Source organism: Chenopodium album, chromosome 18 (genome assembly GCF_948465745.1).
Source record: "Chenopodium album chromosome 18, dcCheAlbu1.1, whole genome shotgun sequence".
NCBI lineage: Eukaryota > Viridiplantae > Streptophyta > Magnoliopsida > Caryophyllales > Amaranthaceae > Chenopodium > Chenopodium album.
In genome coordinates, this window is record NC_137851.1 from 3,651,106 (window position 1) to 3,671,963 (window position 20,858).

Consider the following 20,858-nt stretch of genomic DNA (forward strand, 5'->3'; position numbering starts at 1 on the left):
CCAACTGAAACATGTGTTATATGTTCCTAACATCATTAAAAATCTCATTTCCGTCCGAAAATTTACATGTGATAATTCTGTTTCAGTTGAGTTTGACCCTTTTGGTTTTTTTGTGAAGGACCTTCATACGGGGACAATTCTAGCGAGATGCAATAGTGTGGGGGACCTATATCCTTTCTCTACCGCTTCCGCTACAAATGGTTCACACCAACTCTCTCTAGCTGCTATCTCTCCTTCAACTTGGCACCATAGACTCGGACACCCAAGTGCACCAGTTTTTGATTCTCTTAAAAACCGTAGTTTGATCAATTGTAATAAGAGACTTAGTTCTCAATTTTGCTATTCATGTCCTTTGGGAAAACATGTACGACTTCCTTTTAAGTCTTCTACTAGTGTTACTTTCTCTCCTTTTGATATTATACATGCCGACTTATGGACATCTCCTATCCTTAGCAAATTGGGTCACAAATATTACTTGGTGTTGCTTGATGATTTTTCTCATTTTCTTTGGGTTTTTCCGTTAAAATTCAAATCACAAGTCTTTGATATTTTCTTGAACTTTCGAGCCTATGTTAAAACTCAATTTGAGAGGGACATTAAAACCTTTCAAAGTGATAATGGTCGTGAATTTGATAACTCCCCATTTCGAAATTTGTGTGCAACAAATGGTTTGGTTTTCCGATTCTCTTGCCCAAACACTTCCTCCCAAAACGGAAAAGCCGAACGCATAATTCGCACCATTAACAACATGACTCGAACTATTCTTTTCCATGCTTCTCTCCCTCCATCTTTTTGGGTTTATGCAGTTAACGTAGTAGCTTACATTCTCAATATTTTGCCTACTACTACCTTGCACAACCAAACCCCAACCGAGGTTCTATATCGTAGGGTACCGTCTTATGACCATCTCCGCACCTTTGGTTGCCTTTGCTACCCAAATCTCTCCGCTACCTCTAGTCACAAACTTGCACCACGTTCTACTCCTTGTGTCTTTTTGGGCTACCCTACTAACCATAGGGGCTATTTGTGTTATGACCTTTCCACTAATAAAATTATCACCTCAAGGCATGTCACCTTCGTTGAGGATAATTTTCCTTTCTCCAAACTCCAACAATCCAAGTCTACTGACTATGATTTTATGGATTCAAGAGTTTCTGTCATCCCCCTATTTTTGCAAACACAACAGCAAGCCCAAGCCCAAAACACTCCCACAAACCCACAAAGCCCACTCCTCTCACCTCCCCCTTTGAATGGTGATGGGCAGCAAAGTCCGCAGGTGGGTCGCGGCCCAACTCACGCTGCCACTACACCCCTGCGGACTCCCCAGCCACGGAGCCCACCTATCTCTCCCTCCAGCCCAACTACTCCCATACACCAATTTGGGCCTCACTCTCCCATTGCAAATCCAAATCCCAATCAACCCAATGCTCACCCCCAGCCATCTGCTATTCCTACTCACTCTATGCGCACAAGAGCAATGCATGGCATCTTTAAACCTAAGGTTCCTTTTAATCTGTCCACTCAGGCTATCTCACCTATTCCTAAAAATCCAAAATTGGCCATGCTTGACCCGAATTGGAATGCCGCCATGACTGAGGAATTTAATGCTCTCAATGAACAACATACTTGGGACCTTGTTCCCCGGCCAAGTGGGGTCAATATCATTCGGTGCATGTGGTTGTTTAAACATAAATACAGGGATAATGGAGATTTGGAGAGGTACAAGGCTCGCCTTGTTGTCAATGGCAAGTCTCAACTGGTCGGGGTTGATTGTGATGAGACATTTAGCCCGGTTGTAAAACCGGCCACTATACGATCTGTTTTGAGCATTGCCTTGGGGAAAGATTGGCCCATTCACCAACTTGATGTTAAAAATGCGTTCCTTCATGGTACTCTCAAGGAAACTGTCTACATACATCAACCTCCGGGGTTTGTTGATCCTAAAGCTCCTACTCATGTTTGTCGGCTAAACAAGGCTTTATATGGTTTAAAACAGGCTCCGAGAGCATGGTACCAACGATTTGCTACTTATCTTTTGCACATTGGCTTTGTGTGTAGAAAAAGTGACAATTCTTTGTTCATCTTTCGCCGGGGTACTACTACGGCTTATCTACTTTTGTATGTAGACGACATTGTGCTCACCGCGTCGACCGAAGCTCTTAAGTCCGAGATTATTGGCCTCCTAAAATCCGAATTTGCAATGTCGGACCTTGGGAAGCTAAATTATTTTTTGGGCATTTCCGTGACTAGGACACCTACTGCCATGTTTTTAACTCAACAAAAATATGCTGAGGACATTATTTTAAGAGCTAATATGGGAAGTTGCAAGCCCGTCTCCACTCCAGTGGACTCCAAGTCTAAGTTGAGTGCTCTTGATGGCAAACCCATGGCTGATCCTTCCTTATATCGTAGCCTCGCAGGAGCTTTGCAATACCTCACATTTACACGGCCGGACATTGCATATGCCGTTCAACAAATTTGTTTGTTTATGCATGACCCTCGTGAGCCACACTACAATGCTCTCAAACGTATAATTCGGTACATCAAGGGTACCGCTGATCATGGCCTTCACTTATATCGGTCTCCACCTCGCAGCCTTATCTCTTACACGGACGCCGATTGGGGCGGCTGTCCGGATACACGGCGGTCGACTTCTGGGTATTGCGTTTTTCTCGGCGATAATCTTATATCTTGGTCAGCCAAACGGCAACCTACATTGTCCAAGTCAAGTGCCGAAGCAGAGTACCGTGCCGTCGCTAATGTGGTTGCGGAAACTTGTTGGCTTCGCAACCTACTTTTGGAGCTGCACAATCCTATTATGCGTGCCACTCTTGTCTACTGTGACAATGTCTCAGCGGTCTATTTGTCTAGTAACCCCGTACAACATCAAAGAACAAAACATATAGAAATGGACATCCATTTTGTTCGTGAGAAAGTTGCCACGGGTCAAGTCCGAGTTCTTCATGTTCCTTCATCATACCAATACGCTGACATTTTCACCAAGGGATTGCCACGGCAGCTCTTCTTGGACTTCAGAAACAGTCTAAGCGTTCGGCCACCTCCCGCTACGACTCCGGGGGTGTGTTAGTGAATATAATTGCTACTCCTTCTGTATTCTGCCATTCCCTTTGTATTCCATATTTATTGTAACTCTTGGTATACTTGAGAATAGGTTGTACATGATCACCTATATATTTTACCATAATGAGAATACAGAGGAAGAGGGGAATTATACAATCTTACAATGTAGATTGTGAAAAATTAACAGTAACATCTGTGCATGAGTAGGAAAATCCAAAAATGACGTCATTGGTGCAAAGTATTACTGTTATTTAACCTCTAACTTATACTCTTTTCACTTTATATATATTACACAAAAATGGTATATTTATACTCCATAGAAGATTTCCTTCTCAATTCTTTGGAGACAAACAAAATCAGATTCTATCACCTTTACGTAAGGATGAGAAAAATTCTAGACAACTAACTTATAAACCATATAACTCTAACATTTATCAAACCAACACGAGTATTGTATCTAGTGAGGCCACATAAGAGAGTTATATGATTTATTTTTCTATTCTTTAAGCCACCATGTTTATTATTAAGTGTGAGGTACGTAGCTAATAATGATCCGTTTAGCCTTATTGATTTAATCTATTTGGCCAATGGAATTCAAGTATAATCAACTTTAATTCCGTGTGGAATAACAAAGCATACCCACGCACGTGTCTACAAGACTAATGCCAAGGTTAGGGCTAACTAATCACATATTATACAAGTCATTCATCTCATAATTAAAAGTATATTTAATTAATTTCATTCCACCGAAACTCCATTGATCTCAGCTTGAATGGCTAAGTATATATAGATATTGACAGAGACGATGTATTTACACGACAAGTCAAAGAAATTAGAGACAAAGACCCCGTAAATAATGCCAATTATATTAGTTAAACATTATTGTTTTCTAATAAGGTTCCTTGTAATTAACCAAATGCACAAGTTATATTCTATCGACCACGACAAACCTCCTTTTTTCTTAATTGACAACTTGATTGGTGTTTTCGTGGATTTGGATTGGTTCATGGAATTGCTAGAATTTTCGTAGAAGGTTTTTTGTCAAGGCAATAATTATATTTATACATTATTATATATTTATAAGACTGATTTAAGGGCTTGTTCTTTTCAGCTTAATTTCAGTTCAGTTCAGTTCAATTCCTAATTTCCTTCTCTCATAAACAATTCTGTTCAGTTCAGCTTAATTTAAGTTCAGTTTAGTTCAGTTCTTAATTTCCTTCTCTCATAAACAATTCAGTTCAGTTCAGCTCAGTCCAGTTCAGTTCAGTTCAGTAAATGAGAACATGCCCTAAGTGTGTATATTAATTATAATATATGTATTGTACGTGATTATTATCTAAAATCCTAACTTGAAGATACTTTATTCTTTTACCAAGTCCTATTTTCGAGTGTATTATACACTTGTATGTTTCAAAAAAGTTTGTTATGTGTATTGCACTGTTACAAGATTAAGGACTGAAGAACGTATTAGATCTTGTAGAAGACCAACATTCTACTAGGCCAGAAATTGTTTGACATTCATCCTATATATGCAATTTCCATAGAATTTCAAATTATATAGAAAAACTTTTTCCTAATATATTAAGTTATAGTTTTATTATTAATTCTTTGCACATTATTATAATGTACTTTGTATGTTAATTTGTTGCATTGACCCCTCAATCAGATTATTAATTTTCTTACATCCACCATTATTATGATTTATGACTGATTTGATTTGGGAGTTTGAAAAAGAGCTTTCAAGCTTCAAGCATGTACATTGAAGTGACATTATCATTGCATGTCACTATCTTGCATATGGAGTAATATTGATCAATACGAAGTACATAATATGGTATCATACGGATTGGAGTATCAATTTAAATTCATAAGATAGATAATCATTAACTGATAGATATAATTCATGCAATGTACTTGTAACTTAAAACCTATAATTAACCATCCTTTATAACTTAAAAAAATGAATAAAAAAAAAATCAGCAAATTAAGTACAATTTGAAGCTATGCAATAATGACTAATCATCTCATTGTATTGAATTTTGTTCGTACAATCCGACACAATAAACATGTAAAATATTTAATCTAATTAACAAAAATATGTAATTAATACTTCGTATATATAATAACCGATTCAATGCGAATACATAACTAGGGTATTACAAGATAATTCCAAATTCAACATATGATTGTTAGCTTAATTGCTACTTGATTGTATGAAGTGGTTCACCAAGTCTTAGCTCCAGATCCAACTTCTCCATAGATTTACCAACTTTAAGACTTGAATTTTCCGGTACATGTAAATTGATATCATCCTTAACATTAGAACACCTATTCTCTTCAAAGAATGGAAACAAAACAACATTATAATCACCATTTTTCTTAAACCTCTTGTTATACTTCAAATACTCTCCTTGACAATTATAATAATAATCCTCTTCTTTTCGGTATTTCCCTATAGCTAAATCCAACCCCATGGACATTTTAGCTTGAACGACGACATCATTAGGGCTACTAATTACTTTCTTAACCCCACTAATTACAGAATTTGAAGAAACCCTACTAGATAAAGAAAGATGTGTTACACTAGTCTTAGGGCTACAAACCTGATGGGATGGATTAATAGGAAGCGTTGATTTCGAAGGCCTGTTGATGATCACATGATCATCAATATTATTATTGGAGGTGACTTGTTTGAGTAAAGCCCTATCTCTTCTATGAACATTCATGTGTCCTCCAAGAGCTTGAGCTGACCTAAACTCTCTCTTGCAAAAACTACATGAATATGATCTTTGAGGCCATATTATTGATCCTCCTTGGACCCCACGAATCGCGTCATTAGCAAAGGCAGCCTCTTCTTGATAATCTTCCCATGATGAACATGATTTTTGGTGGAATCTCTTCATAGTAATTGTTGTTGGAATATGATCATCTCCAAGAATATTCAAACATATATGTTGTTTTATATAATAATATGATGGCTTGTACCACAAAAACTTACCTAAGTTGCTAGATATAAATGAAACTTGGCATATCTTAAATGATTTGGTTAGTGTGTTTTAATTGGATATTAAAGGCATGAAAGTAACATGAGAATTTAATAGGGAAAAACAAAAGATGAGAGAGAAAATTAGGGGAAAAATGTCAATGGACTGACTTTTGTGAGGCTGCTTAATTATGAATTTGGTAGATGGGAAGTTAATTAAGAAGCTTAGCTTCTTATATTCGAGTCATTATTTCCTAAAGGAGTTGTACTGTTTGAGGGGGTCTTGAAGTGTGTGCAACTTGCTAGTTTGGAAAATTTTTATTGTATGGTCCCACATATAAGAAGGAATTTATGCAACTGTCATGCCTTTGATGGAACCCTGATCCTTCTATGGTTAAAATAGATGGCTTGAAAGAAGACAATTGGAAATCCATTTTTAGTTCTGAACATAAACTTAAATTGATTGACACTTTTGATTTGCATCTTTGTGTACATTATGTCTCCCAATGCATCTTGCTTTGATCTATGTTTGATAGCTAAAAATAAATAAAATCAAGGTTTTAACTTTCTATATTGCTCTCTCTATCTATTTCAAATTAGTTGCAAAATTAATTTAAACCATCTATTTTTGAGTAATTACAAAACTTTCATATAAAGTGAGACCTTATTATAGTACTCGTGTCATAGATAGAAATATAATTATGTTACTGATATTCATAGAAAGTGTTTGCATGTATGTATGAACAATACATAATGAGGGCCTGTTCTCACCAGCTTAATTTCAGTTTAGTTCAGTTCCTAATTTCCTTTTCTCATAAACAGTTCAGGTCAGTTCAGCTACAATCAATTCAGTTCAGTGAATCAGTACATGCCCTGATTCAAAGGATTATGAATTATTAATAGGCTCATATATACCAAATGAGTAGTCGATTTTTTTAACAGTGGCGATGTGTTGTATTACTTGTATGTCATGCTCATGCATATTTTAGAGGTTGAATAGTGAATACTGATTGAACAACTATCAAAATAATTGTAGTATAACCATAACTTAGCTACAAATCAATCAATCAAATAAAGTACTTGCTGAAATCTTTAGCTTAATTAAATAGTAATAATCTGGATTTTGATTAGTTGGCTAATGAACGTGTTAACGATTTCACGGTCTTGCTTATCCAAAGATACGTCCAAACTCTACATTTGAATATAATGTTTGAAACATATTAATTAAGCTTATTATTGCATGGAGTATCATTGTAATTCCTGTTATTGAGCAAGTTTTTGTCTCATGAAAGAGACTTTCATCCGTGACTTGTGACTTTCGTTCTCTATCACCCACCATTTTTAAGCAAAATTGTGTTTAAAAAATTTCTTATGCACTACAAAATTTTAAAAATAAAATGCAATGTGCTATTTCTTCTTTCTTTCTAGTGCGCAAGTATATACGAATTTGAAGTTGGTCCATGTATCTCAAGTATATTACGTTTTTAATTTAGAAGCCTCGTTGTCTCAACCTTGATGCTCACCTCTGGTCTCTGGACCGTAAGGTAGCCATCAACTCAACTACATACCTTGCAAAAAAATATTTAACTTATATTTTGTTTAATATGGAGTACACTAATTTGAATTGTTGTACAACTAATTAAATACGGAGAAAATATATATATATATATATATATATATATATATATATATATATATATATATATATATATATATATATATATATATATATATATGTTTGGGTCCAATTTAGTCCAATTGGGCCTAGTCATTAAATGATCCAATTAAAAGCCCAAGGTCAAGGTTCAACTCTCCTATTGTGCTAAAGTCAAGATCAGTCAACAAGGCAAGTCAATTGGGCCAAGACCCACTTCTCCCACATATGCAAAGGTATAAAAGCCATTAATATTACATTTGTACAGACATTCACACAAAGCCTCAAGCAATTAACTCTCTTGCATAACTTTCTCTCTCTACACATTGTACTGACTTTAGCATCGGAGGGGCCTTCCTCGGCAACACCCCCGAGGCTAGTTTACGTGTGTTTGCTGTGCAGGAAACCCTCGGCCCAGCATCACTTGGACCGAGCCCAGTCTTCACCATTTCATAGGACCTTCGGCAAGGTCCCATTGTTTTTACCCGAAACAATTTGGCGCCGTCTGTGGGGAAGACTTTCAAAAAATCATTAAGCCAATTTCAATCGTTCTACCTCAACCTTAGTTCCAATGGCTAAGAATCGCAAGAACAAAAACGACGGTACTTCTCCTCCGAGAAAACGCCAAAAATCACTAGGAGGGGGTCCCTTAGAACGCCCCACTCCTAGTCTATCTCCTCCTCGGGATAGGAGCCCCTCCGCGGGACCCGACTCTCATGAGGAGCCTAGGGAGAGATTCACCGAATCCCCTATCATCCAATCCAATCATCCACCGAGCCCGCCTCGGTCAAATGAGGACAACCGGTCCACTCAAAGGACCCAATCTCATGCCCGGAGCCAATCCCGGAGCATTCACACCCACTCTCGCTCTCAGCCGAGGACACCCTTGACAGGGCCCAACTCGGAGGAGGTAGTGAGAGCCTTAGCGGTCCTCATGGAAGCCATGAAGGCCCAAAACATGCCGCCTCCACGCGACCGAACCCCTCCGCAAACCAGAAACCAGCGGAGGAACCTCGGCCAGGAGGGGGGAAACTCTCCTCTTTCAAGGAGCTTGGCGAATGGGAGGAGGGTACCTGGAGAACTGAGAGGGAGAGAAACAGGAACTCTCACTTCTTCAGGAAGTCTTCCACTCAGCTCACTACGAGCAGAACCCATAAAAGCAGCAGTTCTGCCTCTCGGCCAGAAACTGCTCGCCGAAGCGTTCACGACCGTCTCGGCGATAGGAAACGGTGCGTGCACAACCGCCTCTCCTACCCTGTAGCCGAGGCCCAGACCTCCCAGCCAGGGACGAAAACCACTTCTACCTCTCTGAGAGGGTGGAGCGCGGTCCCTTCGGCTGGGAATAAGGGCAAGGCCGTAATGCTGCCCTCCAGTTCTCCATTCGAGCAGTGGATACTGGAATCTCATGTGCTGACGGTGAAAATCTCGTCGCACATTACTTATGATGGAACTTCGGATCCGAAGGACCATATTGCCTCATACGAGGCTCATATGCATCTCTGCCCCAGGTCCGAGGCGACTTGGTGCAAGTATTTTCCAACCACTCTCAAGGGGGTCCCGCAAGCGTGGATCTCCAAGGGAGTTAAAGAAGGCTCAATCACTGGGTGGGACGATCTGTCCTCCAAGTTTAAGAGCAAGTTTTCCATGGCAAATCACCGAGAGAAGACCACTGCAGAGCTTATGGGTCTGCAGCAAGGTGAGGCCGAGAGCCTCCGAGACTATCTGACTCGCTTCAGCAACGAGTCATCCAGCATTTCTCAGCTGGATCAAGGGCTGGCAGTTTTCGCCCTTCAGCACGGTCTCAGAACTAGGCCGTTCTCCGACTTCATGGTCATGAATTCGCCCAGGACCTTGGAGGAGGCATTGAATGCTTCGGATAAATTCATCCGAGCTGAAGAGTGGAACAAAACAAAAACCCAACCTTAATCCGGGGGAGGGAAACAAAAACAAGCACCCTCGTCTGAAGGCCAAGGCCAGAAGGCAAAGGGAAAGGCGAAAGCCTCAGAATATTCTTCGCCCAACGAGTCGAAGAAAGAAAAATCTGCTCCTTTCGCAGGCAGATATGAATCATACACTCCGCTCTCTCTTCCGCGCACTAAGATCTAAAGCGTGACGAAGGAGGAGCAGAGTTACAGGAAGCCGAGGCCACTCCCCGAGTGGTATCAGCGAAAGAATAAAAATCAGTGGTGTGAGTTCCATGAATCACCGGGACACAACACCGAAGAGTGTATCCAGCTAAAGGACCAAATCGAGGATATGGTCCGGAAGGGATACTTGAAAAAATATATCGCGGATCACCGCGAGAAAAAAGAGGCCGAGAAGTCCGAAAAAGACTCTCGGCAGGAAATTGACTTCCCCCGAAAGAACAGTAAAACTGCGGAAGGAAAATTCCCTCCAATCCATGTTATCTCGGGAGGAGCATGCTCTCGGAGGGAGCACAGGCGTCACCTCAGGGCTCTGACCCATCAGGTGAATCATGCTGATATTCAGCCACCCCAGTCACCGGTGCCGAACATGACGTTCACAGCCGCTGACTGCCGGGGGGTGACGTACCCTCACGAGGACCCGTTGGTGATCATCGCCACGGTGGCCAACCATGACGTCAGCAAAGTTCTAATCGACGGTGGTAGCGGAGCAAATATTTTGTTCCGAAAGGCCTATAATCAAATCAAGCTGAAGCCCAAGCACCTTACGCCGGTGTCCTACCCAGTATCCGGATTCAATGGGGCTTCAACTTATCCTGATGGGAAGGTTCTACTTCCTGTCACCATCGGCTGCGACGAAGCAGCTAGGAACGTCATGACTGAATTTTTAGTCATCGATGCTCCTTCAGTGTACAACGTGATCTTGGGAAGACCCATAATTCACGAGATCCAAGGGGTTGTCTCAACTTATCATCAGCTTATGATTTACGTTTCAGACGCCGGCTTCCCCGAAAGGATCCAGGGCAGCCAAAAGGAGGCCCGAAGGTGCAACTACCTCAAGCCATCCACTAGTCGCCCAGACGACGACGATGAGGATGAGGAGGAGAAAGAAAAAGAAAAAGAGCCGAGCACAAAAAAGCCGAAAGGTCTAAGTGCTTCGGCCCAAGGTTCTGTACCCAAAGAAAAAGGGTTAGAAAAAGAAAAGGCTAGCTCTTCATCTGAGCCGAAAGACTCAGAGAGCCAGCCAAAAAAGAAAAAGTCTGGGACGCCTGCTGATATAGACAGCAGGCCAGATTGTGAAGAGTCCAGTCCATCAACAATGGACCTAGACCAGCAGACTGAGACGGTCGAGTTGACCGAAGGAGATGCTGAGAATTGTGTAACAATCGGGATGGACCTTGATCCGAGAACCCGTTGTGAACTTATTCAACTCCTCCGGGACAACATAGATGTGTTTGCTTTCTCGGCAGCTGATTGCCTGGGAGAAGTCCAGACCTCATCTCCCATAAGCTTAACGTCGACCCAACGTGTCGGCCAGTTAAGCAAAATAAGCGGAATTACTCCGCTAATAAGAATCGAGACATCGCAGCTGAGGTCAAAAAATTGCTGGACGCAGGCTTCATCGAGCCTTGTCAATATCCAGAATGGCTGGCAAATGTGGTGATGGTTCAGAAGGCCAATGGTACCTGGAGCATGTGCGTTGACTTCACGGACCTAAATAAGGCTTGTCCGAAGGACTTCTATCCCTTGCCGAGGATCGATCAGCTAGTCGACTCGACGATTGGCCATGCCTTGCTTAGTTTCATGGACGCATTCTCGGGGTATCATCAGATCTTCATGCACCCCGACGACCGAGCAAAGACGGCTTTCGTCACGAACGCCGGGGTGTACAATTACAAAATGATGCCCTTCGGATTGAAAAATGCGGGGGCAACTTATCAAAGGCTGGTGGATCAGGTTTTCGCTGATCAAAAAGGCCGAAACATGGAAGTTTACGTTGACGATTCAATCGTCAAAAGCAAAACATCTGAGGACCATGTTAAGGACCTGGCTGAAACCTTCGCCACCTTAAGAAAACATCAAATGAAGCTGAATCCGAAGAAGTGTGTCTTCGGCGTGAAGTCAGGGAAATTCCTTGGGTTCATGGTCAGCAAGAGGGGGATTGACGCCAATCCCTCCAAAGTCAAAGCAGCTCTCAATCTTCCCAAGCCGAAAACAAAGAGGGACGTTCAACGGCTCACCGGAAGAATGGCAACCCTCTCGAGGTTCATTTCCAGAGCTTCGGACAAGGGGTTACCTTTCTTTAAAGCCTTGAAACTCCCAAAAACAAAAGAGCTCGTTTGGGAAGAAGAGCAAAAAGAAGCCTTCAAGCAGCTTCGGGAGCATCTGGCTCAACTCCCAACGCTGGCTAGCCCAGTGGAGGGAGAAACTTTGTATCTGTACGTAGCTGTTAGCCCAGCTACCATCAGTGCAGTGCTGCTGAGGGAAGAAAATAAAATTCAGCAACCGATCTACTTCGTCAGTCACACTCTGACGGATGCCGAGACTCGCTATCCTCTACTCGAGAAAGTTGCCTTTGCAGTAGTGGTAGCTGCTCGGAAGTTGAGGCCCTACTTTGATTGCCATCAGATAGTGGTCTTAACTGATCAGTCGCTGGAAAAAGTTCTCGGCAAAGTGGAAAAATCTGGTAGGCTGGCCAAGTGGGCTTTCGAGCTCACCGAATTCAGCATCAGCTACCAGCCGAGAGCAGCCATCAAGGCTCAAGCTCTAGCAGACTTCTTGGCCGAATACTCGTACCAAGAGACGTTAGACGATGAAAAGAAAATCTAGACCGTGTTTACGGATGGGTCCTCCACCGTAAATGGTTCGGGAGCAGGGGTAGTGATAACCTCTCCCGAAGGAAAATCCTTTGAGTATGCACTCAAATTTTCTTTCAAGGCTTCGAACAACGAAGCTGAATATGAGGCAGCAATTGCGGGCCTAGAATTGTGCATCTCTCTGGAAGCCGAGCATGTCTGTCTGAAAACAGACTCTCAGCTAGTTGCATATCAGATCGGTGGCAGCTACGAGGACAAAGAGCCCTCCATGATAGCTTATCTTGCCGAGATCAAATCAGTAATTGCAAAGCTGAGAACCTTTGAAGTGCAGTTGATCCCAAGGGGTCAGAATGCTCAAGCCGACGCACTCTCCAAACTTGCCAGTTCAACTCTCACTGAGCTGAACAGATCTGTATATATGGAAGTGCGCCGAGAAAGAAGTGTCGACGAAGCACCTGAAGTGTGCTGCGCTGACCCAGAACCCAGCTGGATGGACCCCATCGTAGCTTTCAAGCTTCAGGGAGAAATTCCCGAAGACAGAATTTTGGCCTCCAAACTGAAGAGAACTAGCTCAAGGTTCATCATCTTCAGGGGAGAGCTTCTGAAAAAGTCCTTCTCAGCCCCATTGCTGAAATGCGTGGGACCAACAGATGCAGATTACATCCTTCGGGAGATCCACCTCGGCATCTGTGGAAACCACATTGGGGGAAGGACCCTAGCCCACAAGGCATTGAGGGCCGGATATTACTGGCCCACCATGATCTCAGACGCTAAGGAGCTGGTCCGAAAATGCGAGAGATGTCAAAAATTCGCACCAGTCATCCATCAGCCAGCTAGAGACCTTCAGTCGATCCTTAATCCGCTTCCATTTGCCCAATGGGGGCTGGATATTTTGGGACCCTTTCCAGATGCACCTTACCAAAAAAGATGGTTAATAGTTGGCATAGACTATTTCAGCAAATGGATTGAGGCTGAAGCAGCTTCGAACATCACAGAGCAAACTGTCAGGAAATTTATCTGGCAGAACATTATCACCCGCTTCGGTATTCCAAAGGTTTTTGTCTTTGATCATAGGAGGCAATTTGATAATTTACCGCTGAGGCGGTACACAGACCAGTTCGGCATCAAATTGGCATATTCAGCAGTGTGTCATCCACAAAGTAATGGCCAAGTCGAAGCTGCAAATAAACAAATCCTCAACGCTTTGAAGAAAATGGTTGAAGATCAAAAGTCCAAGTGGATATAGGAGTGAAGGAGTTATGTCTTCGTCGTGTGCAATTACTAGATATATAATTGGATCAAATTATGGAGATAATTAAGTCCGGACATTTGGGTCGTCGTTTTGCCATAGCTAGAGGTACTTACGATCTTTGGACTAGTAAAATAGGCCAAAGCCCAATTGGACGGATCCTATAAGGTCACACAAAGGGGCTAGATCGAGCATTAGAGGACGAGGCCCATCATGGGCCTCATCACTCTAGGTGGCCGGCCATATAGGGCTATGAGAGGCTATTTGGCTTCGTGCCCTAGTCTAATTATAATGAGATTATAAATAGACTAGGTGCCTAGGTTTGCAAGTAAGGAATTAACTGATCATTTAGATCAAACCCTAATTAGCAAACACGAGACCAACCCCCTCTCATACTCCCTCTCTCACGGCTCTCTCCTCCTCCTAGGCGCAGTGGTGTCTCGTGGTGGTGGTGGTTCGTGCGGTGGTCGGCTGTCCGAAAAGGTGGTGATCGCGGTTTTCCTCAATCACTCGACCAATCTAGTATTGGTGGACGGCTCGTTCGAATCTCGTGGACTAAGTAGAGGAGCAACACTTGGGGCTCTATTCTCTCCCTGATTTGCCTGTCGAATAGATTCATGGAAATCACGCTTCAAAGGTATGATTATGTGTCTTGTGTGTTATGCATGTGATTCTTGGGATTAGGTACTTTATTGAATATGATTCATATATGTTTTTCCGCTGCGTAGTACCTATAAACTCCTACAGTGGTATCAGTTAGCCTCTTGCATTAACGCGCTAGATCATAATAATACGATTATTTAACGTCCACGTTAATTTTATAATCAATTAAGAGGGAGAAATTAATTTAATTATGGTTCAATTATTATATTTAATGTGATTAAACTTTTGGAATCGATTAAGTGTGATTTAATTATGCTCATATAACCATAAAGAGACCGAATTATGCCCTAGTATTTAGAAAATTTCGAAAACCCTAACCCTAAAATTCGAAAATTCCAAGCCCTAAAATATGATTTTTGTGCTTGATTTTGTTTTAATTCGATTTGTTTTATGTTTCATAATTTTAATTGGATTGATTTATGCATAAAAATGTTTTATGTATGATCATAGATTTAATTTTAAAAGTTAGAATTAAATTGGGATTAATTTTATGATGAACCCTATTTTAAAATTGAATATGATTTAATTTTAATCTTATGGACTAATTTAATTTAATTAGGATAAATGTTATTTTAATTAAATTAAAAACACAAAAAAAAAAAAAATTAATTTATTTTGGCCGGCAACCGCGGCTGGGTGGCGCAGCCACGGCGGCTGCCGACCAGGTGGCGTCCAAGAGGGAGGGAAGGGAGGGCGGCGGTCTAGGGTGGCTGTGGGCAGCAGCGTGCAACCGTTGCACGGCTGCTGCCACGGCTGCAGCTCGGTGCTGCTGCTGCCTTGCGCGGCAGTGGCTGCTGCAAGGCAGCCAGCTACCGTGGCTAGCCTCGGCTGGCCACGCACGGTGGCCTGCAGCCCAGCAGTAGCAGCTGCCACGCTGCTGCCCTTGAGGCAGTGGCTGCTGTCACGGCAGCCAGCCACCGTGGCTAGCTTCGGCTAGCCAACCACGGCGGCCGGCGTTGGTGGTTGCGGTTTTTCAAAAAAAAAATTCTGTTTTAAAAATTTATTTCAGGATAATTACGAATTATTTTGGGATAAAATCAGTTTTATTTTGGATAAGTTCAAATATTTCAAAATATGATCTTTTAATTTAAAAGATAAAGTTGGTTTTATTTGGATAAAATCTTTTATTTTAGGATAAAATCAAATATTCAAAAGTTGTTATATTTGATATTATCCATGTTTAGTTTGTTATTTTGATAATTATCCTAAATTAAAGTGGTTAATTAAGGATAAGATTGACTAGGATATTATGAGCATATTCCAAAAGGATAATAATTGATTGAAATAATGTGATTATCCCATAATTAGATTAGGATGTAATTGATTTTAAAATTATTTGATTGGCTAGTAATTAGGATAGAATCTCCTAAGTTAGTTAGGATAATCATGGAAGATTAAATATGATTTATCTTTCTAGATTAAAATATGATTTGATTCTATCTCATGACTAAATTAAATATATGATATTTTATGAATCGTCATGAATAATATATGATATTATCTAATTATGGTTAAAATATAAGATATTTTAGGAAATGCGTTGTCTTTATTATGATCATTCGATGTTAAAGTTTAGACAAGCATGTTGAGTGATTTATTATATGGCACTTTTCTAATATATGATATTATGTTGCTATATATAGACTAGTGTGGCCCATAGATTCTTAAATACGATCTGCGTATCGTGATGTATTTTTGTAATCTAAATACGGTCTGCGTACCGTTGAGTATTTTTATAACTTTTATTTAATGTAAATAGAATAGTTATTTAAATGGTGTTAGCCCAAAAGAAGCCCATGAAGTGAAGGCCCAAAGGAGCAAGGTGGATGAAGATCCATGATGATTCAAGTGGGAGCATTTTCATTTCTAGTTTTCATAGGACTAAGGGGCCATACTACGTCATATTTATTTTATTGCATTAGTAGATTATGCATGTTTAGATTTATTTATGTTGTTTGATGATGCGCTAGAGTTCACTAAATAATCACAACATTATAAATCTAGATCCCAGTAATATTGAGGCAGCTTTTCCAATTAAAAACCCGATGAAACCTTTGACATTTGTGATGGGTCATGCCAAAGCTGGGCATCATAATTTTCATTGGGGAGTGGGGGTAGGACAAATTCTACACTTTTAATTGGTTATACTCAACAAGGTTACCTAAAGATAAAGTTTAGAACCTTGAAGCTAAGGGTAATAATTAAACATGTGATGGTTAATTATTCAACCAAGAGTTACAAGAGTTGTAATCAGTAAAGAGTTTACTCACCTTGAAAATGTAATGGTTGATGGCAGGGCCAAAGTCCGGTTAATTATTGCATGAATAAAGGGTCTTGGAATCACTTAAAATTCAATTGGGGTCATTTAATTATTGAATAAAGTGTCTTAAAGTTACCAAATGAATGTGTTTTGTGGTACTTTAATTTATTAAACATAATTATTAAACTTTGCCTTATTTTGACATAGATGGGTAGCCGTAATAACAATGACAGCAACGTTTACAATTTGCGACCATTCCTTGAAAAGGATAGGTTGACAGGGGAAAACTTTTCCAACTGGGAAAGAATGCTAAGGCTTGTTCTGAAATCTGAAGGTAAGGAGGATATCGTTGATACCCCATTACCAGGACCTCTGCCAGAAAATCCAACTGCGGCAGATATCAAGAAGCACAAGGAAGCTCATGATAGAGCTATGCCTATCACTTGCTTAATGATTGCTACCATGGAACCTAGTCTTCAAAAGCGTTTTGAGGACCTGGATGTCTATTCAATCATGGAAGAGCTCAAAGTTTTGTTTAAGAAACAAGCTAGAGTTGAAAGGTATGAGCTTCATCGTGAGATTATGGATTGTAGAATGGAGAAGGGTGCCACAGTTCATGATCATGTTTTCAAAATGATCGGCCTAATTCAAAGTATGGAGAAACTGGGGTACCCAATTAGTGATGATTTGGCAACAGACATCATTCTCCATTCACTTCCAGAAAGTTTCAACCAGTTTATCATGAACTTTAACATGACTGCGAATGCAAAGACTATGAGTCAATTGCATGCAATGCTGGTTAGTGCTGAGAAACAAATCCCTAAGGAACCTAAGAAGGAAGTTCTTATGATCCAAAAGGGAAAGGGGTTCAAGAAGAAGGGGCAAAAGGCTAATGCCAAGAGCAAGGGCAAGCAAGTTGCCAAGGCTCCTGAAAAGCCTAAGGCGAATCCAAAACCCAAAGTTGCAAGTGAGAGTGAATGCTTTTACTGCAAGAAGAAGGGGCATTGGAAACGCAATTGCCAGAAATACCTTGATTTCCTCAAGAAGAAGAATGGAGCATCAACCTCAGGTATTATGTTATAGACATTTTAACTTTCACTAAGGTATGTGATACCAAGTTGCAGTGCTTAACATTATGATGTTGCACAGGAACTGCAAGCAAGTGAAGCTAGCATGGAGATGGAGCTTGAAGGTGCACTAAGAGTATTTGAGTGGCCAGAGATAGCTTCATAGTTTTAATTTCTGATTAGTTTATCTAACATTTAAGACAATTTCCAGTTTTGATGAGACATTATTTCGGTTTTCTTGTTTTGAATACTGATTTGGTTTTACTTGGCTTGGACAAATGTTGATACATGACCAAGGTAATAAATTGTTTTCATTTTGCTAGATATGAGTTAATTTTATTTATGACATTGATATACGTAGATCACAAAAGTAAATTTAGATGATTCAAAGCAAACATACTTATAACAAAGTAAAGTTAGGTCACATAAACCATTTGCACATCCAAAGTTATGGATGGACTCTTACTCTTATATGATTATGAATCACTTAAGAATTAGAAGTCATGCTTGATAAAATGACCAAGTTACCTTTTAGTTGAAAGGGTAAAAGAGCTAAAATGACCTTTTGGAACACAAACACATGATGTGAGTGTACCATAAATTCAAAATTAGCAAGAGATTTAACTATTTCATTGCTTTTATTAACGATTTAAGTAAATATGTCGATGATTACTTAATGAAATAAAAGTTGGAATCATTGAAATGTTCAAAATTCCAAAATGAAATGTAAAATCAAGTTTGAGATAAACAATTTAGCACCACAATATGATTGTTGTGATAAATATTTAACTCAAAACAAATGATCATCTAAAGAAATTGTTGAATTAGTTCACAATCCAGGAACATTACAATTAAAATGTATGTATAAAGTAGGAATCAAACTTTGCTTGCCATGGTTCGATCCAAGATTTAATGATTTACAAATATCGTTTTGAGGATATGCATTAGAACAACAACAATTGCGAATATACTAAACAGAAACTTCACCAAAGCAATAGAAAGACTGGAAATGTTCCAAAGTAATCTTTTCTAAATAGGATAAAGGGAATATGAAATCTATGTAAAATGTTTACAAAGATGACATAATCAGAGGTATTATTCCTACAATCGCGTAGAAACAAAATGTTTGTTGCTCGCGATAGTGTCTTTATAGAAATAAATGTCTTCCTACAAAGCCAAGTGGGAGTAAAGTTAGATCTCGATGAGATTCGAGACGAGCAACAAAGGGATGTAGATAACACTACATTAGAGACGAATGCGCATGAAATCAACTAATTTGATAAAACGTGTGTCGAAGCAAGCTAATTCAACTAGCAAGACTTCTATCGTCCTACTAGAATGAAATACTTCAAAGAGTTGAAGAGAATAATTCTATTGTCGCTCACACCTATCGTAGGTTACTTAGGATTAAAACAAACAGTTTGTTGGAATTCTAGTAAAAGGTGGATTCTAAAATTTTCCTATTGGAATGGTTGGAATCCATACCTACAAGCAAGCTTTGGACAAGTGCCAACTCAGGAAGTGGCTTAAAGCCAAGAAATCCAGAATGGACTCCATGTCTGTAAAGATGTGCTAGTCCATGATAGTCTTACAAATAGGGTTAAACCTATTAGTCATGTAAGCCTATTCGGATTATTTCTAGTTATGGAAATTAAAATCACCTTCATGAAATGTTCTTGATGGATGGCATGTATATGATACAACCTAAGAGTTTTGAATTTCAGAAATTCCTAGAAAGTTTTTGCAAACTTCAGAAATTCATTTATGGATTGAAGTGAGCATTAGGGAGTTGGAATATTCATTAGGAAATCAAACAGTTTGATTGCCTTGGAAGAATGAGTTTAGTGGGAGCAATTGGTCTTCTTAGTCTAGTATGTAGTTGACATACAGTTCATATGAAATGATATATATCAATGCTTGAATAAGTCGAGCAATGGTTAGAAAGATTGTTTCTATATGGGAGACTTAGGAGATGTTGAGTACATATTGGGAATCAAAATCCACAAAGTGAATCTTGAAGGATGACTGGACCTAATCAAGAGACTTATGTTGATAAGATTCTTGACAAGTTCAAGATGCAAGATTCTAAGAGAGGATCTCTTCCCATGTCTCATGGTTTTACACTCAGTAAAACTCAGTGCCTTAAAAGCTAGTTGAGTTGAGTTGTAAAGGCAGTGGACCTAATACTTTTGCAAAAGGGACCATTACATGTACCATGAAATGTACAAAGCAAGTTGTTACATATGAATTGTGCATGTGTAGCAAGTTTCAAGCAAATACAGAATAAGCATACGGAAAGTTACCAAGAACAAATCCTTGAGTACTTGAGAAGCACTAAAGGAATTTTTCTAGTTTATGGTGTTAAAGATAAACAAGTTGTCAGAAGGTTTTACGAATGCAAGTTCTTTCCAAACAGGCAAGATGACTCTAGATTATGATTTAGATGCACAGTTTTGTTAGTATGGAGAAGTACAGTGAGCTTGAAGAGTTCAAAGCAGAGCACTATTGCATGCTCAATGTTAGAATATGTGTATTAAGCTATAGTCGGATAGTTTTAGAGGAAGTTCGGATTAAAATGTAATATGACTAAAGGGTCACCTTTGTACAAGGACAAAGGAGCCAGGGTCACATCACAAATCCAAGCAAATGGATATGAGATATCGCCTCAGTTATGAGATCATTGACCAGCGGAAGGTCACGTTCTGCAAAGTTTTATTATGAGTGAGAAATCACTAAACCCCTTCCATAGACAAAGGTATGAAAGTCATATTAAAGTCTTGGATTGAAGCAAATTATGTAAATTTAAGTTGTGTATGTTTGTGGAAACATATTACATAAGAAAATACATCAATTTGCAGAATTATGTTTAAAATAGAAATTATTATTTCTTTTATTTAATTATGGTTTTGAAATTAAATAAAATGTCCAAAATAATTATGGATTGATGGGCTCATCAGGTTATCTATTTTAGAGACCTGGTGTATGAAACCCCACAGGTGAACAAAATCCGTATATTATTTAAGTTCCTAGTTCGAAATCATTAAAGTGGACATAAATGATTTCAATAAATGGACTAGCATGTAAGATTGATTGGATAGCTCGGTTTCATGGGCTATAGGGGCATAGTGATGCTCGGTCAATCACTTGGATATGCATGAAT

General features: G+C 39.8%; 1 protein-coding gene across 1 annotated transcript; it reads right to left on the reverse strand.

Moving 5' to 3' along the window:
* Positions 1-5,282: 5,282 nt before the first annotated feature.
* Positions 5,283-5,984, reverse strand: LOC145590736 (uncharacterized). Its single transcript, XM_081647138.1, has one exon. The coding sequence runs from the start codon at positions 5,982-5,984 to the stop codon at positions 5,283-5,285; it is 702 nt and encodes a 233-aa protein (XP_081503264.1).
* Between the last annotated feature and the right edge of the window lie 14,874 nt (positions 5,985-20,858).